Source organism: Prionailurus bengalensis, chromosome D3 (assembly GCF_016509475.1).
Source record: "Prionailurus bengalensis isolate Pbe53 chromosome D3, Fcat_Pben_1.1_paternal_pri, whole genome shotgun sequence".
Taxonomy (NCBI): domain Eukaryota; kingdom Metazoa; phylum Chordata; class Mammalia; order Carnivora; family Felidae; genus Prionailurus; species Prionailurus bengalensis.
Window position 1 is genome coordinate 46,957,644 of NC_057356.1, and position 23,810 is coordinate 46,981,453.

At 40.6% G+C, this 23,810-nt stretch overlaps 1 protein-coding gene across 1 annotated transcript; it reads left to right on the top strand.

Moving 5' to 3' along the window:
* The first annotated feature begins 8,209 nt into the window (after window positions 1–8,209).
* On the top strand, window positions 8,210–21,998 carry HRH4 (histamine receptor H4). Its single transcript, XM_043558494.1, has 3 exons — window positions 8,210–8,473; window positions 14,682–14,845; window positions 20,301–21,998. Exons 1-3 carry the CDS (start codon window positions 8,248–8,250, stop codon window positions 21,132–21,134), a joined length of 1,224 nt encoding a protein of 407 aa, XP_043414429.1. The 5' UTR covers window positions 8,210–8,247; the 3' UTR covers window positions 21,135–21,998.
* The last annotated feature ends 1,812 nt before the right edge of the window (window positions 21,999–23,810 follow it).

A 23,810-nucleotide genomic window follows, 5' to 3' on the forward strand; every position in this document is an offset into this window, starting at 1 on the left:
TCCATATTCTGATACTCTCATAAATATACCTCTTGAAATTTCTTTCTTTTTCTTTGGTATTCCTATTCCTAGGCTTTTGTGAGTTGCCTGTGATACACATGTTTGCCATCCCTCAACACAGGGATGAGAAACGTATGGCATTGTTTCCAAAATGGGAATATCACAGAATTTCATTGGCATATGACAATTTCTAAGAATTATTTTTAACTTTAATTCATGTTTCATTTGACTTATTAATTTGTAAATTAGTTATATATCCTAATCAGGATGAACAAATAACTGGAGAAAGTATGGGTTTTGTTTGTTTTGATTTTTAGAATTCGGATTTCCTTTGGCTGTTATTTTGAGGGACTGGAAAAACTAAATTTGGCTTTGCTAATATGATTGTATGGCACCTATCTACTGATAACAAAATCTATGTCTCTTTGAAACTACTGAGTGAAGTCATAAAACTGTTTACAATATACATTTACAGTTAATCCAACTCCGCTTTCAAATAACAGTCTACTATTTCATGTACCCCTGGGTAGTATGAGTATTCTATAATAACAAAATAATCCTAATTCCTCCAATCTGTCCCTAATGTCATTGCTGTCATTCATTTCATTTACAAATAAGCATATATAAGACTGGATGTGATATCTACATAAGCATACATAATCAAATATGTTATTGGTATTTTTTTTTAAACAAACTATTATCTGTTAGATCAATTAAGAATTAGAAATATATGAGGTGTCTGGGTGGCTCAGTCAGTTAATGTTCCACTCTTGATTTTGGCTCCGGACATGATCTCACAATTTGTGAGGTCAAGCCCTGCATTGGGCTCTGTGCTGTTAGCATGGAGCCTGCTTAGGATTCTCTCTCCCTCTCTCTCTCTCTCCCTGCCCCTCCTCTACTTGCTCTCTCTTTCTCTCTTGAAATAAATAAACATTTAAAAATGAATTAGAAAAATGTTTTGTTTTCTTTTTTTTACCTTCACTTATTCCTTCTTCGATGCTCTTCCTTAGCTTAGATAGGTCCAAGTTTCTGACCTCTTTCTTTCTCTCTAAAAAACTTTTTTTTTAATGTTTATTTATTTTGAGATTGAAAGAGAGAGAGAAAGCAAGCCGAGGGACAGAGAGAGAGAGAGATGGAGGGAGAGAATCCCAAGCAGGACCCATGCTGCCCACACAGAGCCCGACATGGGGCTCGAACCCACAAACCGTGAGACCATGACCCAAGCTGAAATCAAGAGTCAGACACTCAACTGACTGAGCCACCCAGGCGCCCCTAAAAAACTTTTAATATTTCTGCAAGGCAGGTCTACTGGCAACAAATTCCCTCAATTTTTGTTTATCTGAGAGAGTCTATTTCTCCTTCACTTTTGAAGGATAATTTTGTAGGGTACAGGATTCTAGGTTGGTGGGTTTTTCTCTCAACAGTAAATTATTTCACTCTCATCTTGCTGGCATGATTTCTGGGAAGTTGGATGTAATTCTTGTCTTTGTTCTTTTATAGGTAAGGTAGTTTTTTCCTCTGAAATTCTATCAGGATTTTTTCTTTACCTTTCATTTTCTGAAAGTTTGAAATAATATGCTTAGGTGTAGTCTTTTGAGTATTTATCCAGGTTGGTGTTCTCTAAGTTTCCTGGATCTATGGTTTAGTGTCTGACATTTGGGGAAATTGTCAGTCATTGATGTTTCAAATATTTCTTCTGTTCCTTTGTGTCTTCTTCTGGTATTCTCACTATGCATATGTTAATCATTTGTAGTCAGCCCACAGGCCTTGGATATTCTTTTCTTTATTTCAGTTGTTGTTCTTTTTGCTTTTGGTTTTCTAGGATTCTATTGACATAACCTTTAGCTCAGAGATTCTTTTTTCAGTCATAATCCAATTTACTAACTAGCCCAGTTTTCTACAGTGTTTTTTTATCTCTAGCATTTATTTTTGGTTCTTTCTTAGGATTTCCACTTCTCTGCTTATATTGCTCATTTGTTCTTTTCTTTCTTTCTCTCTTTTTAAAAACTGCAGTATAATCAACATATAACATTATGTTAGTTTTAGGTGTACAACATAATGATTTGAAATTTGTATATATTGCAAAACAATCACCACAGTAAGTCTGGTTAATATATATTACCATAAGTATTTTTTTCTTCTGATGATAACTTAAGATTTACTCTTTTAGCAAATTTCAAATATTATTAACTATAGTCACCATGCTGTACATTACATCTCCATGACTTACATAACTGCAATATTGTACCTTTTGACCTCCTTTACCCATTTTGGCCACCTCCTCCCAGTCCCCACCTCAGGAACCACCTATCTATCCTCTGTATCTATGAGCTTGGCTTTTGTCATTGTTATTTTGTTTTGTCTTTTTTTTTTTTTTTAGGTTCCACAAAGAAATGAAAGCATACAGTATTTGTCTTTATGTGTCTTATTTATTTCACTTGACATAATACCCTCAAGGTCCATCCATAGTGTCACAAATGTCAAGATTTCATTCTGAATGATATTCCATTGTATGTATGTTTATACACCACATTTTCTTTTTTAACGTTTATTTATTTTGAGAGACAGAGCATGAGTGAGGGAAGTGCAGACAGAGAGGGAGACAGAATTTGAAGCAGGCTCCAGGCTCTGAGCTGTCAGCAAAGAGCCTGACGTGGGGCTTGAGCTCACGGACCGTGAGATCATGACCTGAGTCAAAGTCAGACACTTAACCGACTGAGCCACCCAGGTGCCTCTACACCACATTTTCTTTTTGATTCATCCATCAGTGGACACATAGGTTGCTTCCATATCTTGGCTATTGTAAATAATGCTTCTATGAACATGGAGGTACATACATCTTTTCAAGTTAGTGTTTGCCCATTTGTTCTTGCATACTGCCTACATTGTCCATCAGAGCCCTTCTCATACTCATCGTAGTTGTTTTAAATTCCCAGTCTGATAATTCTAACATCGCTGCCATTTCTGGTTCTGATGCTCACTCATGTTATTCAAATTGTCTTTTTTGCCTTTTGGTATGTCTTGTAATTTTTTTTTCTTGATAGCCAGACATGATGCACTGAGTAAAAAGAACTGCTTTATATAGGCCTTTAGTGATGTGACAATGAGGTGTCAGGAGAGGGGAAACATTCTATAGTCCTATGATTACATCTCGGTCTTTTAGTGAGCCCATGCCTCTGGACTGTGAACTGTAAAGTATTTCTTACTCTCCTCCATTAGGTGGGACAAGATGGCTGGAGTGGGCTGGAGTTGGGTGTTTCCCTTCCCCAAGATCTGTTAGGCTCTGATCTAACCCCAACAGGTTGGGTTCTGGTTAACTAGTTTCCCCCCCCCCGAGGGCAGGCCTTGTTAAGAACAGAGTGCTCTGGCATATTTCAAAATGGTATCTTTTTCTCTCCCCCTGCTGGAAGTATAAGGGATTTTTCTGGTATTTACACTGGGAACTTGGTCAAACTCTTGGAAACAAATCTCGTAATATTGTGGGGTCCTCCCTGTGACTGGATCCCCCTGGAATTTTACACTCTGAGTTAACTTCCCTGATCCTCTAACAATTCATCAATTACAGTTCATGGTTTTGCACCCTGGCACCAGTTCATTAGTGTTTTCTGTTTTCAGACCTTCTGCTTTGATAACTCATAACTCTGTATATTTGCCCGGCTGTCTTTCCAATCTTGGCGACAGCAGTTTGCCCTGTGTCCCTCCCTCTCTTATGGATCCAAGAAGAGTTGCTTTTTCAGCCTGTTCAGCTTTTTCATCATTAGGATGGAGTGGTGAATTCCAAGTTCCTTACATGTGGAACCAGAAGTTCTAAGACCATGTTTGTATATGTTACCTAACTTATTTAAGTATAATCATAATGACCACATTTTAAATGAAGTTCTATGCTTAAGACTGAAAACTCATGCTGTTCAGTTTTGTCATCTGCCAGTTATGCTGTTGTGCTATTAATTTTTTTTTACAAGAGCTTAAACAAATGTATGTTGTTTGAATGCTAAAATGTCATTTCATATTGACCTTAAATGCTGGTGAGTTTTCTTTTTAATATTGGCTTCCTAGTGATTTTATGTCTTAAACCATAAAATTCTATTTCACAAGCTTGAAATATACTTTATTTGATGTTTGAGATACAAAGATATTGTTAAACTGAATAGAAAATAAAGAAGAGTATGGTACTGGCATAGGAATAGACATAAAGATCAATGGACTAGTATTGAGAATCAAGAAATAAACACATACATTTATGGTCAATTGATATTCTACAAGGATTGCAAGCAATTCAATGGGTTAAAAAGTAACTTTTCCAACAAATAACATCAAATTGATATTCACATGCAAAACAATGAAATTGCGTCCATACCTCACACCATATATGAAAGTTAGCTCAAATGTATCAAAGACCTAATTATAAAGCTAAAACTATAAAACTCACAGAAGAAAACATAATAGTAAATCTTCATAACCTTGGATTAGATAATGGTTTCTTAGCTGTGACACCATGAGTGTAAGCAATTAAAAAAATCAGTTGGAATTCATCAAAATTAAAAACTTCTGTGCTTCAAAAGATATTATTAAGAAAGTGAAAATAACACACAGAATGGGAGTAAATATTTGCAAATTATATCTGATAAGGATCTAGTAGCCAGAATATATAAAGAAGTCTTTTTTTTTAAATGTTTATTCTTGAGAGAGAGAGAGAGAGAGAGAGTGAGCAGGGAAAGGAGAGAGAGAGAGGGAGACACAGAATCTGAAGCAGGCTCCAAGCCTGATGTGGGGCTCGAACTCACAAACTGAGATCATGACCTAAGCCGAAGTCATACGCTTAACCCATCAAGCCACCCAGGCCCCCCCAATAAAGAAGTCTTAAAATTCAACAACAAATAATGCAATTGAAAATGCAAAATAGCCCGAGGAAGAAAAGAGTCTGGTCCTTCTACTTCCTCTTCATCCCTAAATGTAAACCTGCTGGTAAGCCTCTGCATGGTGATGATTTTAGTCTCCTGTTTGTTAAAGGAGATGGGCTGTGTTGGAGACTGGCAGAATTCTGCAGGGTAAGGTTAAGTCTCTTGTTGTGTCCCTCTTCACATTAGCAAGATGAATCTTTTTTTTTTTTTAGTTGATTTATTTATTTTTAGAGAAAGAGAGAGTGCACGCAGACTTGAGCACAGGGTGGGCAAAGGGAAAGGGAGAGAGAATTCCAAGCAGGATCCACACTGTCAGCACAGAGCCTGATGTGGGACTCTATCCCACGAACTGTAAGACCTGAGGTGAAATCAGAAGTTGGATGCTTAACGGACTGAGCCACCCAGGAGCCCCACAAGATGAATCTTTAACAGTCACTACATGAGGTAAGGCAATGTTTATTTCTATTCTTAGCTATATAAGCATAATTAGTGGCTTAAGTTAAAGGATCTAAATAATTCCAAAAGACCTTAGATCACTGGTCACAGTTCACTAAAAAAAGTTACTTAAATTCATTATTTAGTAGCAAATTGCTAACTGATATATGAAAATCTCTAGATGTTTAACAATCTTGATTAAAAGGGTTTAATCATGGGGCACCTTGGGTGGCTCAGTCAGTGGAGCATCCGACTTTGACTCAGGTCATGATCTCACAGCTTGTGATTTGAGCCCCACATCAGGATCTGTGCTGACAGGTCAGAGCCTGGAGTCTGCTTCAGATTCTGTCTCTGTCTCTCTGCCCCTCCCCCACTCACGCTCTGTCTCTCTTCCTCTCAAAAATAAACGTTAAAAAAAATTTTTTTTAAAGGGTTTAATCATGACTTTCTGAATGTTACAGTCCGTGATTATTAAACAGTCTCTGTGAATAGGTTCTTTTGAATGGTGAACTCACCTGTGAAGATTACTGATGATAGCTAGTAGGATTTATTTATATATATTTATTTTTATTTACAGAACTCGAATTTTTAAAGTATCATAAATACTTTAAAAAGAATCGTTGGACATACATCAGAAGGATAGAAAAGAAAGGGGCCTGCCACACAAGTTACAGCGACTTGACACCAGTAAATTTAAATAAATGTAAACAGAGTACCTAGAATGGAATTCTGAGCTATGCACCTAGTCAACTCTCTGTTCACACAAGGTAAGAAAGGATGAAATTTTGCCCAACATAATTTGTCATTATTCTTTTTCTTGTTACCTACCTGGCAGTCCACTTCCATGAAAGCAATTCCCTACAACCTCAGACCACAAGGCAAGCTCTCCAAAGTCTGTTGGATTGCTTTCTCTTCCTACATGAAATTACAAGAAAAAAAAAAAGGTCCAGGTTACCACACTTTGTCCATAAAATAAATCCTTGTTTACCTTATGAGCCAACCCACTCAGTGCCCCTTTACAATCTTCTCTATACTGCTTATAGTCATCTTGTTTACTTTTGTACCTTATCTTCTACTACAAAGTCAGCAGTGTATTTATCAACCTTTCTTTCCTTCCCCTTTCACACTGCTCTTTAATTTTTTTTTTTCAACGTTTATTTATTTTTGGGACAGAGAGAGACAGAGCATGAGCGGGGGAGGGCAGAGAGAGAGGGAGACACAGAATCGGAAACAGGCTCCAGGCTCTGAGCCATCAGCCCAGAGCCTGACTCGGGGCTTGAACTCACGGACCGCGAGATCGTGACCTGGCTGAAGTCGGACGCTTAACCGACTGCGCCACCCAGGCCCCCCAACACACTGCTCTTTAGAGTCTCCAATTTAGAGACTGGAATTAAGAAATTACATTAAACCGATTCTGCATTGCTTTTTTAATAGAAAGGCCTTGAACGTTGGCTAAACATAAAAACTGGCTAGTTTTGGGGCGCCTGGGGGGCTCAGTCAGTTAAGTGTCTGACTTTGGCTCAGGCCATGATCTTTTATGATTTTTATGAAAATCATTTATTTTCATAGTTTGTGAGTTCAAGCCCTGCATCTGGCTCTGTGCTGACAGCTCAGAGCCTGGAGCCTGTTTCAGATTCTGTGTCTCCCTCTCTCTCTGCCCCTCCCCTTGTTCATGCTGTGTCTCTCTCTCTCTGTCTCAAAAACAAATAAACATAAAAAAAAATTTTTTTTTAAAAGTCCTAATGCCTCTTGGTAGTGAATGAGTGAATGCAAAAAAGAATAAAGATTAAGGAGAGTGATGGGGAACATCATTCAGATTTTTTAAAAAGATCATTATCATTAATTTGCATGCCATGAATGAAAAACAATCAAATCAACCATATTTTAAGTCAAATCTCACTATGTAATGTGTATTTTATTTTTATCAGATACATTTTTTTTTAAATCACAAGCACCATCTTGTACACAAGACTTCCAGCTTATGTGCAGTTAAAATATATATATTGGGGTACCTAGGTGTCTCAGTCGGTTAAGCGTCCACCTTCGGCTCAGGTCATGATCTCACACTTCGTGAGTTTGAGTCCTACATCGGGCTTGCTTCTGTCAGCGTGGAACCCTCTGTCTGGGACAGATCCTCTGTCCCCCTCTCTCTCTGCCCCTCCCCTGCTCATTCTCTCTGCCTCTTTCTCTCTGTCTCTCTAAATAAATAAAAGCATATATTACAGAGCAGCGGTGCAACGGAGTCCTATCTGATACTCCTCAACTCTTATCTTCACCTCCCCATCTCAAAGAATCTTCTGGGGGCTCCTTCTGGATGTTCACTCCTTGCTCTGTGCTTGGAAAGTCTCAAAAGACAGTAAGCTGGGGCAACGGCTGAGCTCGCCTCATAAACCCCTTTTCTCAGGGATCATTGTTCTTCATTGCCTGATGTCCACAGTGCCTTGAAAACCATTGTTTCATATATTTTGCCCAGTTTTTTGGCTATGTCAGATAGGATGGTGAATTCAGCCCCTGTTTTTCCATCATGGTCAGAAGGGAATCTTTAACTAGTTCTATATTAGTTTAAAAAATGAATCTCACTGGAGCCCAATTTCTTACTTATATGATGAACCAATTATATTTCATATATATTACATAATATTGCTCTATTAAGTGAAGATGGTTAAGTCACATTCAAATGTTTGCAATAAAACATTTCACTGTCTTTTGGAAAAAAACTTGTTCAGTGTCAGTTAAAGGGAAACTGTTATCACAAGTTTGCTTTATCAAGAATCAGGAAGTACAGTGAGATCAGCATTAGATTTTGAGAAATATTGTTATGAGTAGGAGACTATATGTATTAGGTATCCGATTGGAAAACATACTTGTCAGAATCGTCTTGCTGGATTCGTTTGCTCTACTAACTAGCTAGATGATGAGGGCCTCTTCATCATTTGATGAGATGTCAGCTTCTACTAATAGCACAATTGCTTTACTACCAAGCACTCACATTTTTTTAGTATTTTTAATGTGCTTAGTAGCGTTTGCTATAATGCTAGGAAATGCTGTGGTTATTCTAGCTTTTGTGGTGGACCAAAAGCTTAGACATCGAAGTAATTACTTTTTCCTTAACTTGGCCATTGCTGACTTCTTTGTTGGTAAGTCACATATCTTTATTTCAGATAATCTTTTCCAATTATAATTTATTTCTATAACTTTAAAATAAAATTTTGTTATTTCAAGGGACTGTGTAGAATTAGGGATTTTAAAAACAAAAAGTTTAAGGATTAAAGTTCTGGGGAGGTTTTAGGGGAGTAGTATATATATATATACGTGTGTGTGTGTGTGTGTGGGGGGGGGGGGGGTTTGTAGGAGAATTTTCATTTGAAAATCATTTATTTTCTTTTTATAGAATAAAAATGAGTCCAGAATAGTTCTAAAATTGTTTTAGTCTAAGAGTTACTTGTTTCTAGAGGTACCTTCCTTCAATGTTTAGGTTTATAAGTATGTGTAGAAAAGTCAGCTGATGATATTGTTTTATAGGAACTTCTAGTATAACTTAACTTGTGGTTGTCTATAGCTACATAAACGCTTTTGCGTATCTTACAGTGAACCAAAACTCATAAAATATTTACTTTATTGCCTGGAACATAGGGTTGCTCAACAAATGTTAGTCCTCTTCTCTTTTGATTTCTCTGCAGATACGTGTCAATTCCACCCAAGGTCATGAATGTCAGTAGATTACCCATCCATGTGTAAGGACTGTCAGGTACTCAAGCTAATGAGGAGATCTATAGAAGACTAAGTCTCATTAGTGAGGTTTCATTGTAGGAGAGTGGATAAGAGATGTTCACCAGTGACTGTAACAGTATAGAGCATTGTGAGAACCACAGAGACCTACCAAGTGCTATGGGTGCTCAGAGGAGAGAGAGAGCACATTTGGTTTGTGCGTGGTAGCATCTGAAGTGAACTTCAAAAGACAGGTAGAATTTCCATAGGCAGAGATGGAGAGGGGAGGAGTATTCCAAGAATCAGCAAAGACATGCTGGTAGAAAATCATTGTGTATGTCTTCCTAAGTGTGGGCTGCAGGCTGGCTGGTGTAAAAATGGCTACATGGGATCAGTAGGGGATGAAGTTGGAGTAGTTGGGATCTATATAATGAAGGCTCTTGAATGCTAGTGTGTCTGGATTGGAGGCTATTCAACAGGCAGTGTGGAGATCTAGATTTTTAAAACAATTGAGTGACTGGATAGAGTGAGGCTTTACCTCAGAGACATTAGCAGAGATGTAGCAGGTGGGAGAAGCTGGAATGGGGAAGTTTGGTTTCAAAAACAACCCCACAGCTTGCTGAGAGCAACTAGGCACAGGCCAGAATCTCTGTTAATCTGCCACTCTCCTCCTTCACATTTCCCATGCCCCTTGCCAGCTTCATCCAGATGTCCACTTATTTAACAGCATCTGCCATGACGACGGAAGAATTAGAACAGTTTCTGAGAACTTTCTGTAACAAGGTTGGCGTTTTGTGTTAAGGCTGTTCTTTTCCTTTGCCATGCTCAGAAGTGGGCTTTTTGGCTCAGCCTGTAGGCTCGTGACAGTTGTGGTGAGCCAGGGCAGAACTCATGTAATTGTAAGGCAGCAGTTCTTAGGACTTGTGGTCAGGAGACCTTGAGCTCCAGAACCATGTGGCAATGGCTTGGAGTATCACATGTGCTAGACATTATGGGCTTTTGGTTGAATGCCCTTTTCTTACAGATTTTGAAAATGGCCTCCAGTCGAAAATCTAAATTCGTAGCACCTGAACAACTTCCCAGGCTGACTGTTGTGTTGGAAAGCAAAGATTTATTGAGGAAAAACTCCAGTACCAGCTACATTGATAGAAATATATCTCATCTGCACACTATTCCAGAAACAAAGTACCATCAATATATATAAATATAGGGAGACGTCTATAAAATTGGTATCACATTTGTGGGTACCGTCTTCACATCTGCACTTGTGGGCATTTATGGCCTACTTGACCATGTGACAGATAGCCCAGGCAGGATCTGCAAGGACAAAGGTGGTTGGGGCTGACAGGGTCTGAACCTCATTTTCAGGAGGGCACAGTTAATCTTTAGTCTCTTCATGCCTCAGTTCAGGACTCTTCTCTTTTCTCATGAGTTAGCTCTGGCTGCCACAACACAATACCCCAGTCGGGGTGACTTAAGCGCAATTGACGTTTTTAAGGTTCTGGAGGCTGGGAAGTACCAGACCAAGGTGCTGGCTGATTCGGTTCTTGGTGAACGCTCTTGTCCTGATTTGTAGATGGTTGCCTTCTCCATGTGCTCTCACGTGTTGTTTCCCCTGTGTGTGCATGGAGAGAGAGAGAGCAAGCAAGCTCTCCAGTGTTTCTTCTTCTTCTTTTAATGATTATTTATTTTTGAGAGAGAGAGAGAGAGAGCACACAACAGAGTAGGGGAGGGGCAGAGAGAGAGGGAAACAGAGGATCTGAAGCAGGCTCCACACTGACAGAAATGAGCCTGATGCGGGGCTCAAACTCACAAACTGTGAGATCATGACCTGAGCCAAAGTTGGACACCCAATTGACCGAGTCTCTGGTGTTTCTTCTTATAAGGACACTAATCCTGTCGGATTAGGGCTCCATTCTTATGACCTCATTTAACTTTATCTCCTTGTAGACCCTATCTCCAAATGCAGTGACCCTGGGGGATAGAGCTTCAACATATGAATTTGGGGGCAACCCAAACATTCAGTTCATAACACCCTCTAGGCACTCACTGTTATCCACACATTTCTCTTTCGGCCCAAAGAATTCACAGGGACTTTTAGGTCTCTCCCCAACCCACCCCCCCATTTTGACTGTCATTTTCTCATGGAAGATGTAGCGTCTTAGCTGGCTTTGGAAAGAAAGGACAATACCAGACTGGTGGCAATGTTCACACAAACTGGGCTTCCCCATTCTCATCTATTCATCCAATACTGGTTTATTTTGAAGCAGGCACTCTTTGAAGTGCTGGGCATGTGGCAGTGAAAATAGGGACAAAGTTCCCTGTCCTCGTGGTGCTTCTGTTTGTACTGGGGGAGGGACAGTGGGGGGGGATACATAATAAGTATAACTAAGTCAATAAAAGTGCGTAGTATTTTAGAAGGTGGTCATTGCTAGTGAGAACAGCAGCAGGGAAGAGGGAGAGAGGGTGCTAGAGATGGAGGTTGCCATTGAAATGTCAAGGGCAAGGCTCACTGGTCAGGACACTTCTGAGCAAATAGAAGGAGCTTCTGAGGGAAGAGCAGTTCGTGCTGAGGAAAGTGCAAGGGTCTGAGGGGTGTGTGTGCGGTGTTTCTGAGGCCCAAGAACTGGGATGGAGGGCGTAGCAGGAAGTGAGACAGGAAAGACGGGGCAGGCTGGGGTGAGCAAGTGGCCTGGGCTTTCCTCCCATCCTTCTTCTTTTTCCCTTCTCTCCTCCCCCTGTTCCTTCACCTCCTTGTTTTTATTTCTTCACCATCTTCTCTTAATACAGTTTTCTTTCCCTCAGCCCCCACGCCCTTAATGTGTTATGCCAAAGGCTTCTTGCTCCTTTCAAGAAACTGGCTCTTAGTTTTCCTTATCAAGTCCATTTGACCCAGAAATATGCTTCCAGAGTGGAAGTTACAGAAACACTTCAGAGTGGGTGTATCCTAGAAATATTTCCGATTCCACAGTGGTGGAATGAGCCACAAACATCTCCCCCACTCAACATGATAGAGGATCTGAGCATGACGTTTGTGCTAAAACATCATGTAGAACACAAGGGAACAGCGGGGTTTCACGAAAGCCAAAGGAATAGGCTACGGCCTTTTTTAAAATGCTATGTCAAGCAGCAACTAAAGTCTTGGACACACCCAAACACACCCTTCCTCTTTCATCTATTTCAGAAAATGTGTGGACAAGATTATTGAACTCACAGCCTTCCTTTAATGTGTAATGTTTATTTATTTTTGACAGGGAGAGAGAGAGAAAGAGAGAGAGAGAGCAGGGGAGGGGCAGAGAGGACCCCAAGCAGGTTCTGCACTGACAGCAGAACCCACGAACCGTGAGATCATGACCTGGGCAGAAGTTGGCACTTCACAGACTGAGCCACCCAGGAGTCTCCCTTCCTTTAACGTTTAAATAGACAGTGGTGTCTGTCAGGCAAAGAATTACTGGCGTTGTACTCTTTGCTGTCATTTCTGTGGAGGAAATGTGTGTGTGTGTGTGTGTGTGTGTGTGTGTGTGTGTGTGTGTGTGTAAAATATTCATGTTGGGAATATTAGAAGCCACAACTCTGGACCAAAATATATGTTTCTGTTTTGAAGATACTTTGACTTATCTCAGGTGACTTATCTCAGATACTTTGATTTATCTTATTTATTTACCTATTTTATACCACAGGCGTGTGTATGCATACGCATGCGTGCACACACCCATCTTTGAGATGGGAGACACCATAGGGAAGCTTAGTTATCATTAAAAATATAATTGAAACATGAAATAAGCAGGCAATTTGAACTACATATAAGAACTGACTGGGGCGCCTGGGTTTCAAAGCCAGTCTTCCATTACTAGGTGAGTTCAGTGGGTTAAGCATCCGACTTTGGCTCTTGGTTTGTGAGTTCGAGCCCTGCATCGGGCTCTGTGCTGACAGCTCAGAGCCTGGAGCCTGCTTCAGATTCTGTGTCTCCTCTTTCTGCCCCTCTCCCGCTCACACTCTGCCTCTCTCTCTCTCTAAAGTGAATAAACATTTAAAAAAAAACAACCACACAACTCTTCCATCTCCATGATGCCTCGTGTCTCATCTTTGTATGTGAACTTAGGTACAGAATGCTAAGTTCTGCATCCCCTTTCACTGGTGCTGAAACTACAGCATCATATCCTCACGTCATCTTGTTTTGGGAGAATGTAGGGTTGCCTTCCTCCTTCCCTTTCCTTCTCCTTTCTTTTTACCTTCACTATTGTTCTTCCTGATAGGCTTACTTGGTTCTCATATGAAAATGGGAAATCCTGCCAAGTGCCTGATGAAATATGAAGATACTCACTGAGCTTCCACTTAATAGATTATATTCTCAGTGAGTAGTGTCACCTGTCTGAAATGTCAATCCAGCGGAAAACTCCCAGCAAAACTTAAGGAAAGGGAACCCAGGGTAGTCATTTTTCTTAATTAGGCTATATTTGTTCATTCAGTGAAGTGTAGTGGTTAAAGTCAAGAGTTTTTTTTTTTTCCCTTAATGTTTATTTATTTTTGAGAGAGAGAGAAAGGGAGAGAGCGTGCATATGAGTGGGGGAGGAGCAGAGAGAAGGAGACAGAGCACGTGAAGTGGGCTCCATGCTGACAGCAGTGAGCCCAATGTGGGGCTCGAACTCATGAATTGTGAGAGTAAAACTTGAGCTGAAGTCGGATGCTTAACTGGCTGAGCCAGCCGGGTGTCCCGGTAGGGAGTCTTGAAATCACACTGCCTGGTTTCAAAGCCAATCTTCCATTACTAGCTGAGTAGACCTTGGCAATCATGTCTCCCTCTTGAGCTATAGGTTCTTTATCGTCTAACTCAGCATAGTTTCTGCCTTACACAGCTTCTATGAAAGTTTAATGAGGTGATATATACAGCAGACATAGCACAATGTCTGGCATATGGTAACTGCACAATATATATTGGCTGTTATTAACTTACCCAAGTTAAATGTGTGAGCCACTGGGCAACTCTAAGTGCTGTGAAAAATACAAAGATCAACTGACAACATGGTCCCAGGCCTCAGGAGAAGCTAGTTAAAAGATGACAGAGATACCAAGTAGCAAGTATTTCTACCTGAGAGAGGGAGTGAAGAGCAAAGTGCCAACATAGTCAGGGGACAGAGGGGTCCCTTCTGCCAAGGAAGTTCCAAAAGAGATGACAAGGAGAAAGTCATTTTTTTGAACTGCATGGAGAATGAGGAGGTAGACTTCTCAGTAGAAGAGAGGAGGATATTCTAGGAGGAAAGAATGCTGTTGGCAAAGGCAAAGGGGATATGAAACTATAGGCTGTCTTTGGGGGAAGGCTGGCCCATCCTGTCTGGGTTGCATCACGAACGTGAAGATGGTTTGTGTTGTATGTGGCTGGAAATGCCGTCCAGACCTGTGCTTCATTTGGAAAGCAATAAGGAAACACAGGATATTTATGACAGCCATTGTAAAAATGATATTTAAAGAACACATAGGAAATCAGTCCTGAGTTTGCTGATGAAACACTATGAATTTCTAAATTATCATCAAGCCATTTTTGGTCATGTCATATATGTCATTGTGTTGTGTACCTATGCCTCTGGGTAGTCATTGATATGTGCTTTTTTTTTTTAACCTTCTTTTTTCCTTGTACAGGTATGATCTCCATTCCTTTGTACATCCCTCACATGCTGTATGGTTGGAGCTCTGAAAGTAAACTCTGCGTGTTTTGGCTCATTGTTGACTATCTTTTGTGTACAACATCTGTGTATAACATTGTACTCATCAGCTACGATCGATACCAGTCAGTCTCAAATGCTGTAAGTCAAAACATTAATTTGCCTTCTTTTAACATTATGTGCTTATAAATTTTGGGTCCACAAGCAAAAATGTTTTAAGTGTAATTTTTTCGTTTAGTTGGCAAACCTTCAAGGAGCCTGATTATCCTTCAGTTAACTGGCACTGAGTTTTCATTGGCTCTTAGTGAACAATTTCTGTGTGTGATTTGGCTAAGTCGTTCCCCTATGTGCCACTGAAATGGGAAGACATCAAAGAAAATCTAAGGCGAGTTGTCAGAAGCGGTATGTACCGAGTCCATAGTAGATTGGATAGATGTGGGGGTCGCAGCATGTTTATCAGTTTCTTTTTTTCCTTTTTTTGTTTTTAATGTTTATTTATTTTTGAGAGAGAGAGAGAGCGAGTGCATGCGCACACACGCGAGTGGGGGAAGAGCAAAAAGAGAAGGTGACAGAGAATCTGAAGCAGGCTCCACATTGTCAGCCCAAAGCCCTATGTGGGGCTTGAACCCATGAACTGTGAGATCATGACCTGGATCAAAGTCTAACATTCAACCAACTGAGCCACGCAGGCATCCCTATCAGTTTCATTCCTTGCACAAACTAAGACCTGAATATTTTCCTCAGGTGGGATCTAGTGGGAAAGTAGAAAGACACCCACACTTTTGAATGTCATGAGAAATTCAATTTTGAATGGCCAAAGGAAAAAAGACAGTGTACAGGGAGGCTATAGCTTAGACAGTGAGCCCAACCTGAAAGAACAACTCCTAGTGCCAGGGTAGGACCCATGCCAAGAAAGTCTGAATTGACCCAGGATTTGGAATAGCCTCATTAAAAAGTTAGTGGCAGTTCATAAGCCAGCTAAATTGATCAGCAATAGAACAAGGGAGCAAACAAGGGCAGATGCAAGTAAAGACAGAGGGTGAAAGGGGTAGAGAAATAAGGGGCAGTAATCTGATGTCTAGGAAACCTAGATGGGAAACTTCCTTCATTCTTGAGTCCCAGGACCCAAATCTTTGGGGGATGCTGAGTGCTGGGAAATGAATTAGCAGAGTCTCTACTTTTTTTTTTTAAGTTTATTTATTTTGAGAGAGAAAGAGACACCATAAGTTGGGGATGGGCAGAGAGAGAGGGAGAGGAAGAGAATCCCAAGCAGGCTCCATGCTGCCAGTGCAGAGCCAGATGCAGGGCTCGAACCCATGAAGCCATGCCTGAGCCAAAACCAAGAGTCAGACGCTTAACCGCCAACCAGGCACCCGCAGAGTCTCCACTTTCGCGGAGCATAATAGTCTAATGTGGAGACAGATCCAGGAACAAATGGGTTCAGTACAGTGGACTAAGCATGGTGTTGGAGGTGTTGAGGGGACAGTGATAGTTCTGACTTGGGAGGTCTGCGCAGCTTGCAGTAGACAGGGTTGGGAAGGTATATTGCATAAGGCAAGGGTAAGCTGTGGGAACAAAGATGAGGCTAAAACAAGATAGAAATTGATTTTTCTGTCACAGAACAGTCCAGGAAAGGTGGGAACCTCTGTTCCAGAAACTCATCCAGGGACCTAGGCTAACAGGGTGGCTGTGTACCCTCTAGGGGAGGGGTCAGCAAACTTAACTAGAAAGGGACCTATGGTCTCTGTTGCAACTGCTCAAGTCTGCCATTATGGTACAAAAACAGCCATACATACTATGTTAAAAAAAAAAAAAGAATGATTCATTCATTGTGTTCCAGTAAAACTTTATTTATCCAAGCAGGTGGTGGGCCACATTTGTTTCATGGACAGTGGTTTGCTGACCCCTGCTCTAGGTCATTATTCTCCTCTGCATGGTCAAATTCAGGTTGTTGTCACTCCAGGTTCTAGAAAGGATGGGAAAAGAGCAGAAATCCAGGGCAAGGGATTTTGTCTTAACCATGTGGTTTAGAATCATACAATCATTTCCGCTCACATTTTACTGGTGACATTTACTAACACGCATCTGCTAGTAACATCTTGCAGTAACATCGCACTGCAAGAAAAGCTGGGAAACGTGGTCTCTAGCTAAGCTACCATATTGCCAGGAAGAAGGGGAGAATTAATGTGTTGGGACATCCAGACACTTGGCCTTGGGTACTTCATTGACCCAGGGTCCACTTCAGTTTGTACTGGACAAACTATGGAGAGAGTGCAGATCAGCTTGGGAGAACAATTTAGATGCCTATAAGCTCATGTTTTTCAAATTGCACGTTATGACCCGTTATTGAGTCATGAAGTCAGTTCAGTGGGTCGTGACCACTTTTCAAAAAAATGTTTAAATGTTTTTGAGAGAGAGAGAGAGAACATGAGCAGGGGAGGGGCATAGAGAGAGGGAGACAGAGAATTCCAAGTGGGCTCTGCACTGTCAGTGCAGAGCCCAACATGGGCCTTGAACCCACGAACCATGAGATCATGACCTGAGCCAAAATCAAGAGTCAGATGTTTAATCGACTGAGCCACCCAGGCACCCCCACTTTTTTTTAAATGGAAAAGTGCATAGAAGAACATACTAAAACAATTTTTAAAAATTAGAGTATAAAATATCAGAGTACTTTGTACATAATAAATGTGTTATTTTATGAATACCTCTGTCTATGGACTTAGTTATGATGTAAAATGTATTTCTTTTTTTTTACTAAAAATTTTTAAACATTTATTTATTTTTGAGAGAGAGGCAGAGGCAGAGAATCCAAAGCAGGCTCCAGGCTCTGGGCTGTCAGCACAGTGCCCAATGCAGGGCTCAAACTCACGAACCACAAGATCATGACCTGAGCTGAAGTTGGAGGCTTAACCAACTGAGCCACCTAAGCACCCCTAAAATGTATTTCTTATTTTAAGTCAGTCAACATGTTCAAAAAAGAGTGTTCTAATTCACAATCTTTCCCATTTGTACTTAAACATTTCCTTGTTTTCTGTGTTAATATTTCTTTTGTAGCCTTTCCTGGGTGTTCCCACTTAACATTCATTAGGACATCCTTTCACTGGATGTCTAAGCTCTAAGGTCTACCCCAGGTGCAGTTAGGAGAAGTGTGTAGAAGTTGCAGAGACAGGAGTGCCTGGGTGGCCTAGTCAGGTAAGTGTCCAACTTCAGCTTGGGTCATGATGTCGTGGTTCATGAGTTCGATCCCCACATTGGGTTCTGCGCTGACAGTATGGAGCCTGCTTGGGATTCTCTCTCCCCCTCTCTTTCTGTCCCTTCCCCATTTGTGCCCTCTCTCTCTCTCTCTCTCTCTCTCTCAAAATAAATAAATAAACTTTAAAAAAAAAGAAAAAAAGTCACAGAGACAGACGGAGTGATGTCCACAGAGAGAAAATGAGTAGGTTTGTTTTCTAGTCTTGCCCTGAGGAATTCCTCTGGCCACATAAGCCGTCCCTGTGGTGAGGGCTGGGCCAGCTGGATCCCAGGTCCTTAGCACCTAGCACAGAGTCAACTGTGTAACACCAGTGAATGGATGTTCACGAGGGGCGCTCAGGCAGCTCTTGCACCTCTGTTGGCTAATACTTTAAATACAGCTGTGTAAGCCAGGAAGCCCTCAAAGACCACTGAAACTTGTGGGAAGTAGTTGTGGGGAAGCTGAGCTCTTGCTGTAGTACGAAGTAGTGTGATAGGGCAGGGTCATGAGCTGAGCCTGAAAGATGGAAATCTGATAACAACTTGGGCAAGGAAGGCTCAATGCAGATGGCAGTGCATGATTACAGTGCTCAGACACATTTTCTGGAGAGTAGATTTCTGTATGGCTGAAGTAAGGGTGGGTGAGGGAAAGTAGAACAGTGTCATTGGAAGGAGTGGGAATTAACATGTATGCAGAGTTAAGATGGTAAGTGGAGAGTATACTGAAGATGGAGGAATCTTGACAGGAAAATCAAGACCATGAAAATATTGTTGCTGGTTTCCTAGGACTGTTGTAATAATAAAGTAGAACACATTGGGTGGCTTAAAACAACAGAACTGTTCTCTGGAATAAATTTGATATTTGGAGACTTGAAGTCCAAAATCCAAGTGTAGGCAGGGCAATGCTCTCTGAGGCTTCTAGGGCAGCCGGTTCCATGCCTTTCTCTTAACTTCTAGTATTACTGGCCATCCTTGGCTTTCCTGGCCTTCCTCTACTTGTTGATGCATCACTCTAGGCTCTGCCTCCATTGTCCCGTGGTATTCTCCCTGTGTGTCTGTGTGCCTCTTACAGGGAGGTTCACCCTAATGAGTATGACCTTATCTTAACTTGATTATATCTGCAAAGACCCTCATTGCAAATGAGGTCGTGCACGTGGACACTGGGTGTTAGGACTTCAGCGTATCTCTTTTGAGGACACAGCTCAACCTGCAACAGGCACTCAGAAGGGCTCTGCAATCCCGTCTCATTGTTACCACCAGTGTGTTCTGCAGGCTGCTCTGCCTCATAAAAGAAATCTGATTGATGGAACGTTTGGATATCTTATTGAGGTGGGGAAGGCATAAGAGGCAATATTCTGAATAATGAACGGATCCTGTCATGGGTGAGGACTGGGCCATTGATTGATGTCAGGAAGGCCATGCCAACTGGCTTGGGCCTGAATTCAAGCAATGCTTGAGCTACCTGTCAAAAATACTACCCAGAGATGAAGAGATGGGCATCATCTTCTCAATTCCCTTGGATGTCCATTATCCCATTTGACCTTATGCATAATAGAATAGAGATCACTTCCTAGCATATTGCATCACATCATTACAAAGGCTGAACAGAGCAATTAAAAAACTAAATGCAGTTTTATGACCATCTGGGTATTGTTACCATCTTCATAATCATTAGATTTAGTGCAAGAGATATATTAATTAGTGGCATGAGAAGCAGAAGGCAAAGAAGCGTATTTTATATGGGAACTTGTGGTCAGCACCATATGCATTTTAGCTTAGCCTAAGAAATACTAGTAATGTAGGGAAAAAAAACCCACTTCCCTGCAGTTTATAAAAATAACCTTTTTTTTTTTTTTTGAAGCCAGCTTCTTCTTACCTCCAGCCAATTGGTGAGCCCTTCCCAGCCTGCACAATCCATCAAAGAAAGACAGTGCTGGGCATTGTTGCACCTTTTTAATAAAAATGAGTAAACACTGTAGCACGAGACTTAGAAACTCAGAGAAAAATAGTACATGAACCATAGTGGAAAGGGAGGCATGTTCCAGTTTCATGGGGAAATAATTTCCTTTCCCTTGAGTGAGGAAATCAGAGAAATATGGAATATATGAGCTAGAAGGAACCTTACTGATCTAAAAGAAGCTTAGGGAGGTTGTCTGTTCCAGGTCCCCTCAAAAAACTCTTGGTTCATGTGTTTATCTCTCATAGAGGGTGGTTGACCTTTTAGATTACTTACCCAGTTACTCAAGGCCAGGTAACTTCCCTACCTCTTGCATATCCCTGAAACTCCTGAGGGTCTATGATATGCCTTATGCAACCAACATATGTTCATTATAATGAAAATAACTTATTTGCTCTCTTTTAGATATCTTACAGAACTCAACACATTGGGATCTTGAAGATCGTAGCTCTGATGGTGGCTGTCTGGGTTCTGGCCTTCTTAGTGCACGGGCCAATAATTCTAGTTTCAGAGTCTTGGAATAATTCCAGTGTCAGAGTCTCGGAGAAAAAGGACTGTGAACCTGGGTTCATTTCCAAATGGTACATCCTCGCCATCACTTCATTCTTGGAATTTGTGGTTCCAGTCTTGTCAGTGGCCTATTTCAACATATACATTTACTGGAGGCTGTGGAAGCGTGGTAATCTCAGTCGGTGGCAAAGCCAGCCTGGACTCACTTCTCCTACCCCTCCCAATAACTGTGGACCCTCACTCAGGGGTGGACTGTTTTCAAGAACATCTCTTCCTGAACTGAAGGAAACAGCAACATCTGTTCCTTCGAAGAGACACGGTAGAAAGAGGAGTCTCTTGTTTTCTCTAAGAGCCCAGACGAATACCAATATAATTGCTTCCAAAATGGCTTCCCTCTCCCATTGTGATTCCCTATGTCTTCACCAAAGGGAACACATTGAACTGCTCAGAGCCAGGAAATTAGCCAAGTCACTGGCCATTCTCTTAGGTGTTTTTGCCTTTTGCTGGGCTCCATATTCTCTGTTCACGATCATTCGTTCATTTCTTTCACCAGAACAGCGTCCTCAAACAATTTGGTATGAAATCACCTTTTGGCTTCAATGGTTAAATTCCCTTGTCAATCCTTTTCTGTATCCATTATGTCACAAACATTTCCAGAAGGCTTTCTTGAGAATAGTTCATGTGAAAAAGCAACCCATACTAACACAAAATCGGTCAATGTCCTCTTAAAGATGGTTTTATCATTTACAAAAATTTTAGTCTTAAGCTCACCTACATGAATTTGATCTGACATTCATTTTTCCCTTTCCACTAGGCAGGGCAAAATGAGAAAAGTCCATAATATTGTAACACTTGCAAACTTAAAAGAAAAATCAGAAACTGGAAGTCAAGGGAAAATAACCAGAAATAGACAACAATCTTTTTTGTAAACTCACAGCCACAAATGCACTGTACTTTTCTTACTCATTGCCTCTTCCTTGTCTTTTAGACCTTTATATAACATTGATTGCGAAAGTCAAGAGTTCTTGTTTTCTATGTTCAGTGTTTGCTATAGTGTTAAGTGAATTTCCCTTTTATTTTATAGTGATGAGAAATTGTCAAGTTGTAAAGTCATTTTTTCCTAAAGTATACAATAGAAGAGGGAGATATATTGTCCTCTTCGCTGGAAGTGGGAAGGCATGTTGGGGTTTGAGTTGTCAGGAGCAGGGAGCCAGGGTGTGCCCAGATGGAAAGGTAGAAGGCACGTGTACTTCCAGGCTCTATGCTACTGATTCCAGAAAAGAAGAAAGTGTGGGGAGGGAAGAGCAGGTAACTGCGGTTCTCAGAGTTCCTCAGAGGGCCTGGCAATCATAGGATAAGAGAGTAAGTGAGAGACAAGATCACCAACTGGTTGAAAGATGGCTTTCCTTTTGTCCTTCCTGCCCTCTTCTTCCAACTTCCACATCAGCTAAAACATCTGTGAGAAAATATGTAAGAGAAAGGCTACGAGATGGCAAAAGGACTCTATGATTAAACTTGATGTAGCTGTTTAACATTCTCAGAACTAATAGATGTCAATAATTATTAATAAAATATACTTCTGTATTTATTTGATGTCTTTAACGTGTGTGTAGTGCTAAGAGTGATTTCTTTATGTGCCATTAGTGTAAGTTATACCTTGCTGATGAGTCACATTTTCTTAGTCTGGTGATGTTTTATTTATTTATTTTTTGTTATTATTAATTCTTCTTCCTCCTCCTCCTCCACCTTTTCCTCTTCCTTCTTTGTAATAAAATTTTATTATGATTTCATTGTTAATTTCGTCTCTCCTATAAGGTTTTATTAGTGTTTCTTTGGTAACTTCTCAGAGTTCCTTAGTCATTTCCATATTTTTTAGATCTTTTAAACCTTGGTTAATTTCAAACACTAAAATATGAAAATCCTTTACATAAATGCTTAGATATGCCTATGATTTTTATATGCAATTGTGCCTTGCATTAAGTTCAAAAATAGGAGACACATGTTTAACATTCAATAGTATCACCTCATGCCAGTCACAGTGCCTAAAATGAACAAATCAGGAGACTATAGATGCTGGCAAGGATGTGGAGAAAGAGGAATCCTCTTGCACTGTTGGTGGGAATGCAAACTGGTGCAGCCACTCTGGAAAACAGTGTGGAGGTTTCTCAAAAAATTAAAAACAGATCTACCCTATGACCCAACAATAGCACTGCTAGGAATTTACCCAAGGGATACAGGAGTGCTAATGCATAGGGGCACTTGTACCCCAATGTTTATAGCAGCACTTTCAACAATAGCCAAATTATGGAAAGGGCCTAAATGTCCATCAACTGATGAATGGATAAAGAAATTGTGGTTTATATACACAATGGAATACTATGTGGCAATGAGAAAGAATGAAATCTGGCCTTTTGTAGCAACGTGGATGGAACTGGAGAGTGTGATGCTAAGTGAAATAAGTCATACAGAGAAAGACAGATACCATATGTTTTCACTCTTATATGGATCCTGAGAAACTTAACAGAAACCCATGGGTGAGGGGAAGGAAAAAAAAAAAAAAGAGGTTAGAGTGGGAGAGAGCCAAAGCATTGTTCTTAAAAACTGGGAACAAACTGAGGGTTGATGGGGGGTGGGAGGGAGGGGAGGGTGGGTGATGGGTATTGAGGAGGGCACCTTTTGGGATGAGCACTGGGTGTTGTACGGAAACCAATTTGACAATAAATTTCATATTAAAAAAAACATTCAATAGTAATGTTGAAAATTTGAGAAATGAACCCTTACAAATACACAACTTTTTATAAAGTTGTTACTTGTCAGCTATTGGCTTTGACATTTATGCATTAGTAGTTGGGATTTCATATGATTACTGTAGCCGTGAATGTTTATTGAATTGTGTGGCCCCATGAAAACTTTTTCTGGTTGAACCCTAGGGGAAACAAACATAAATATTCATAATGTATTTTCTAAACTATAGAAAATATGTCCTTCATTTAGTTACTTCCATTTACTGGTTGTTTCCTTCCACCATGGGAATTACAACTCCTGCTCTATATGTAGAAAGAAGAGTGATTCATGAAACTAGTGAGTACCCCAGAAAGTACAAATGTGGCCTTTTCTGTTTGAAATTTTATGTTCTGGGGCTCTTTCAGTTAGGATTCCTTAGGTTACAAGTGACAGAAATACCATTTGAACCACCTGGGCCAAAGTGAGTGTCTTGGTTTCTGTTGCCAAAGTGCAGAAAGACAATGGTATGAGATAGTCCAGGGACTCTGTGACAACTTTATTTTACATGTGGCTTCTCCATAAGGCTGGGATGATGAATGCTCATGTTCTTCTTGATCCGATGGGGACAGCACCTCTCCTAGTAATGATGAGAAAAAAAAAATCTTGGAAAATATCAATTGA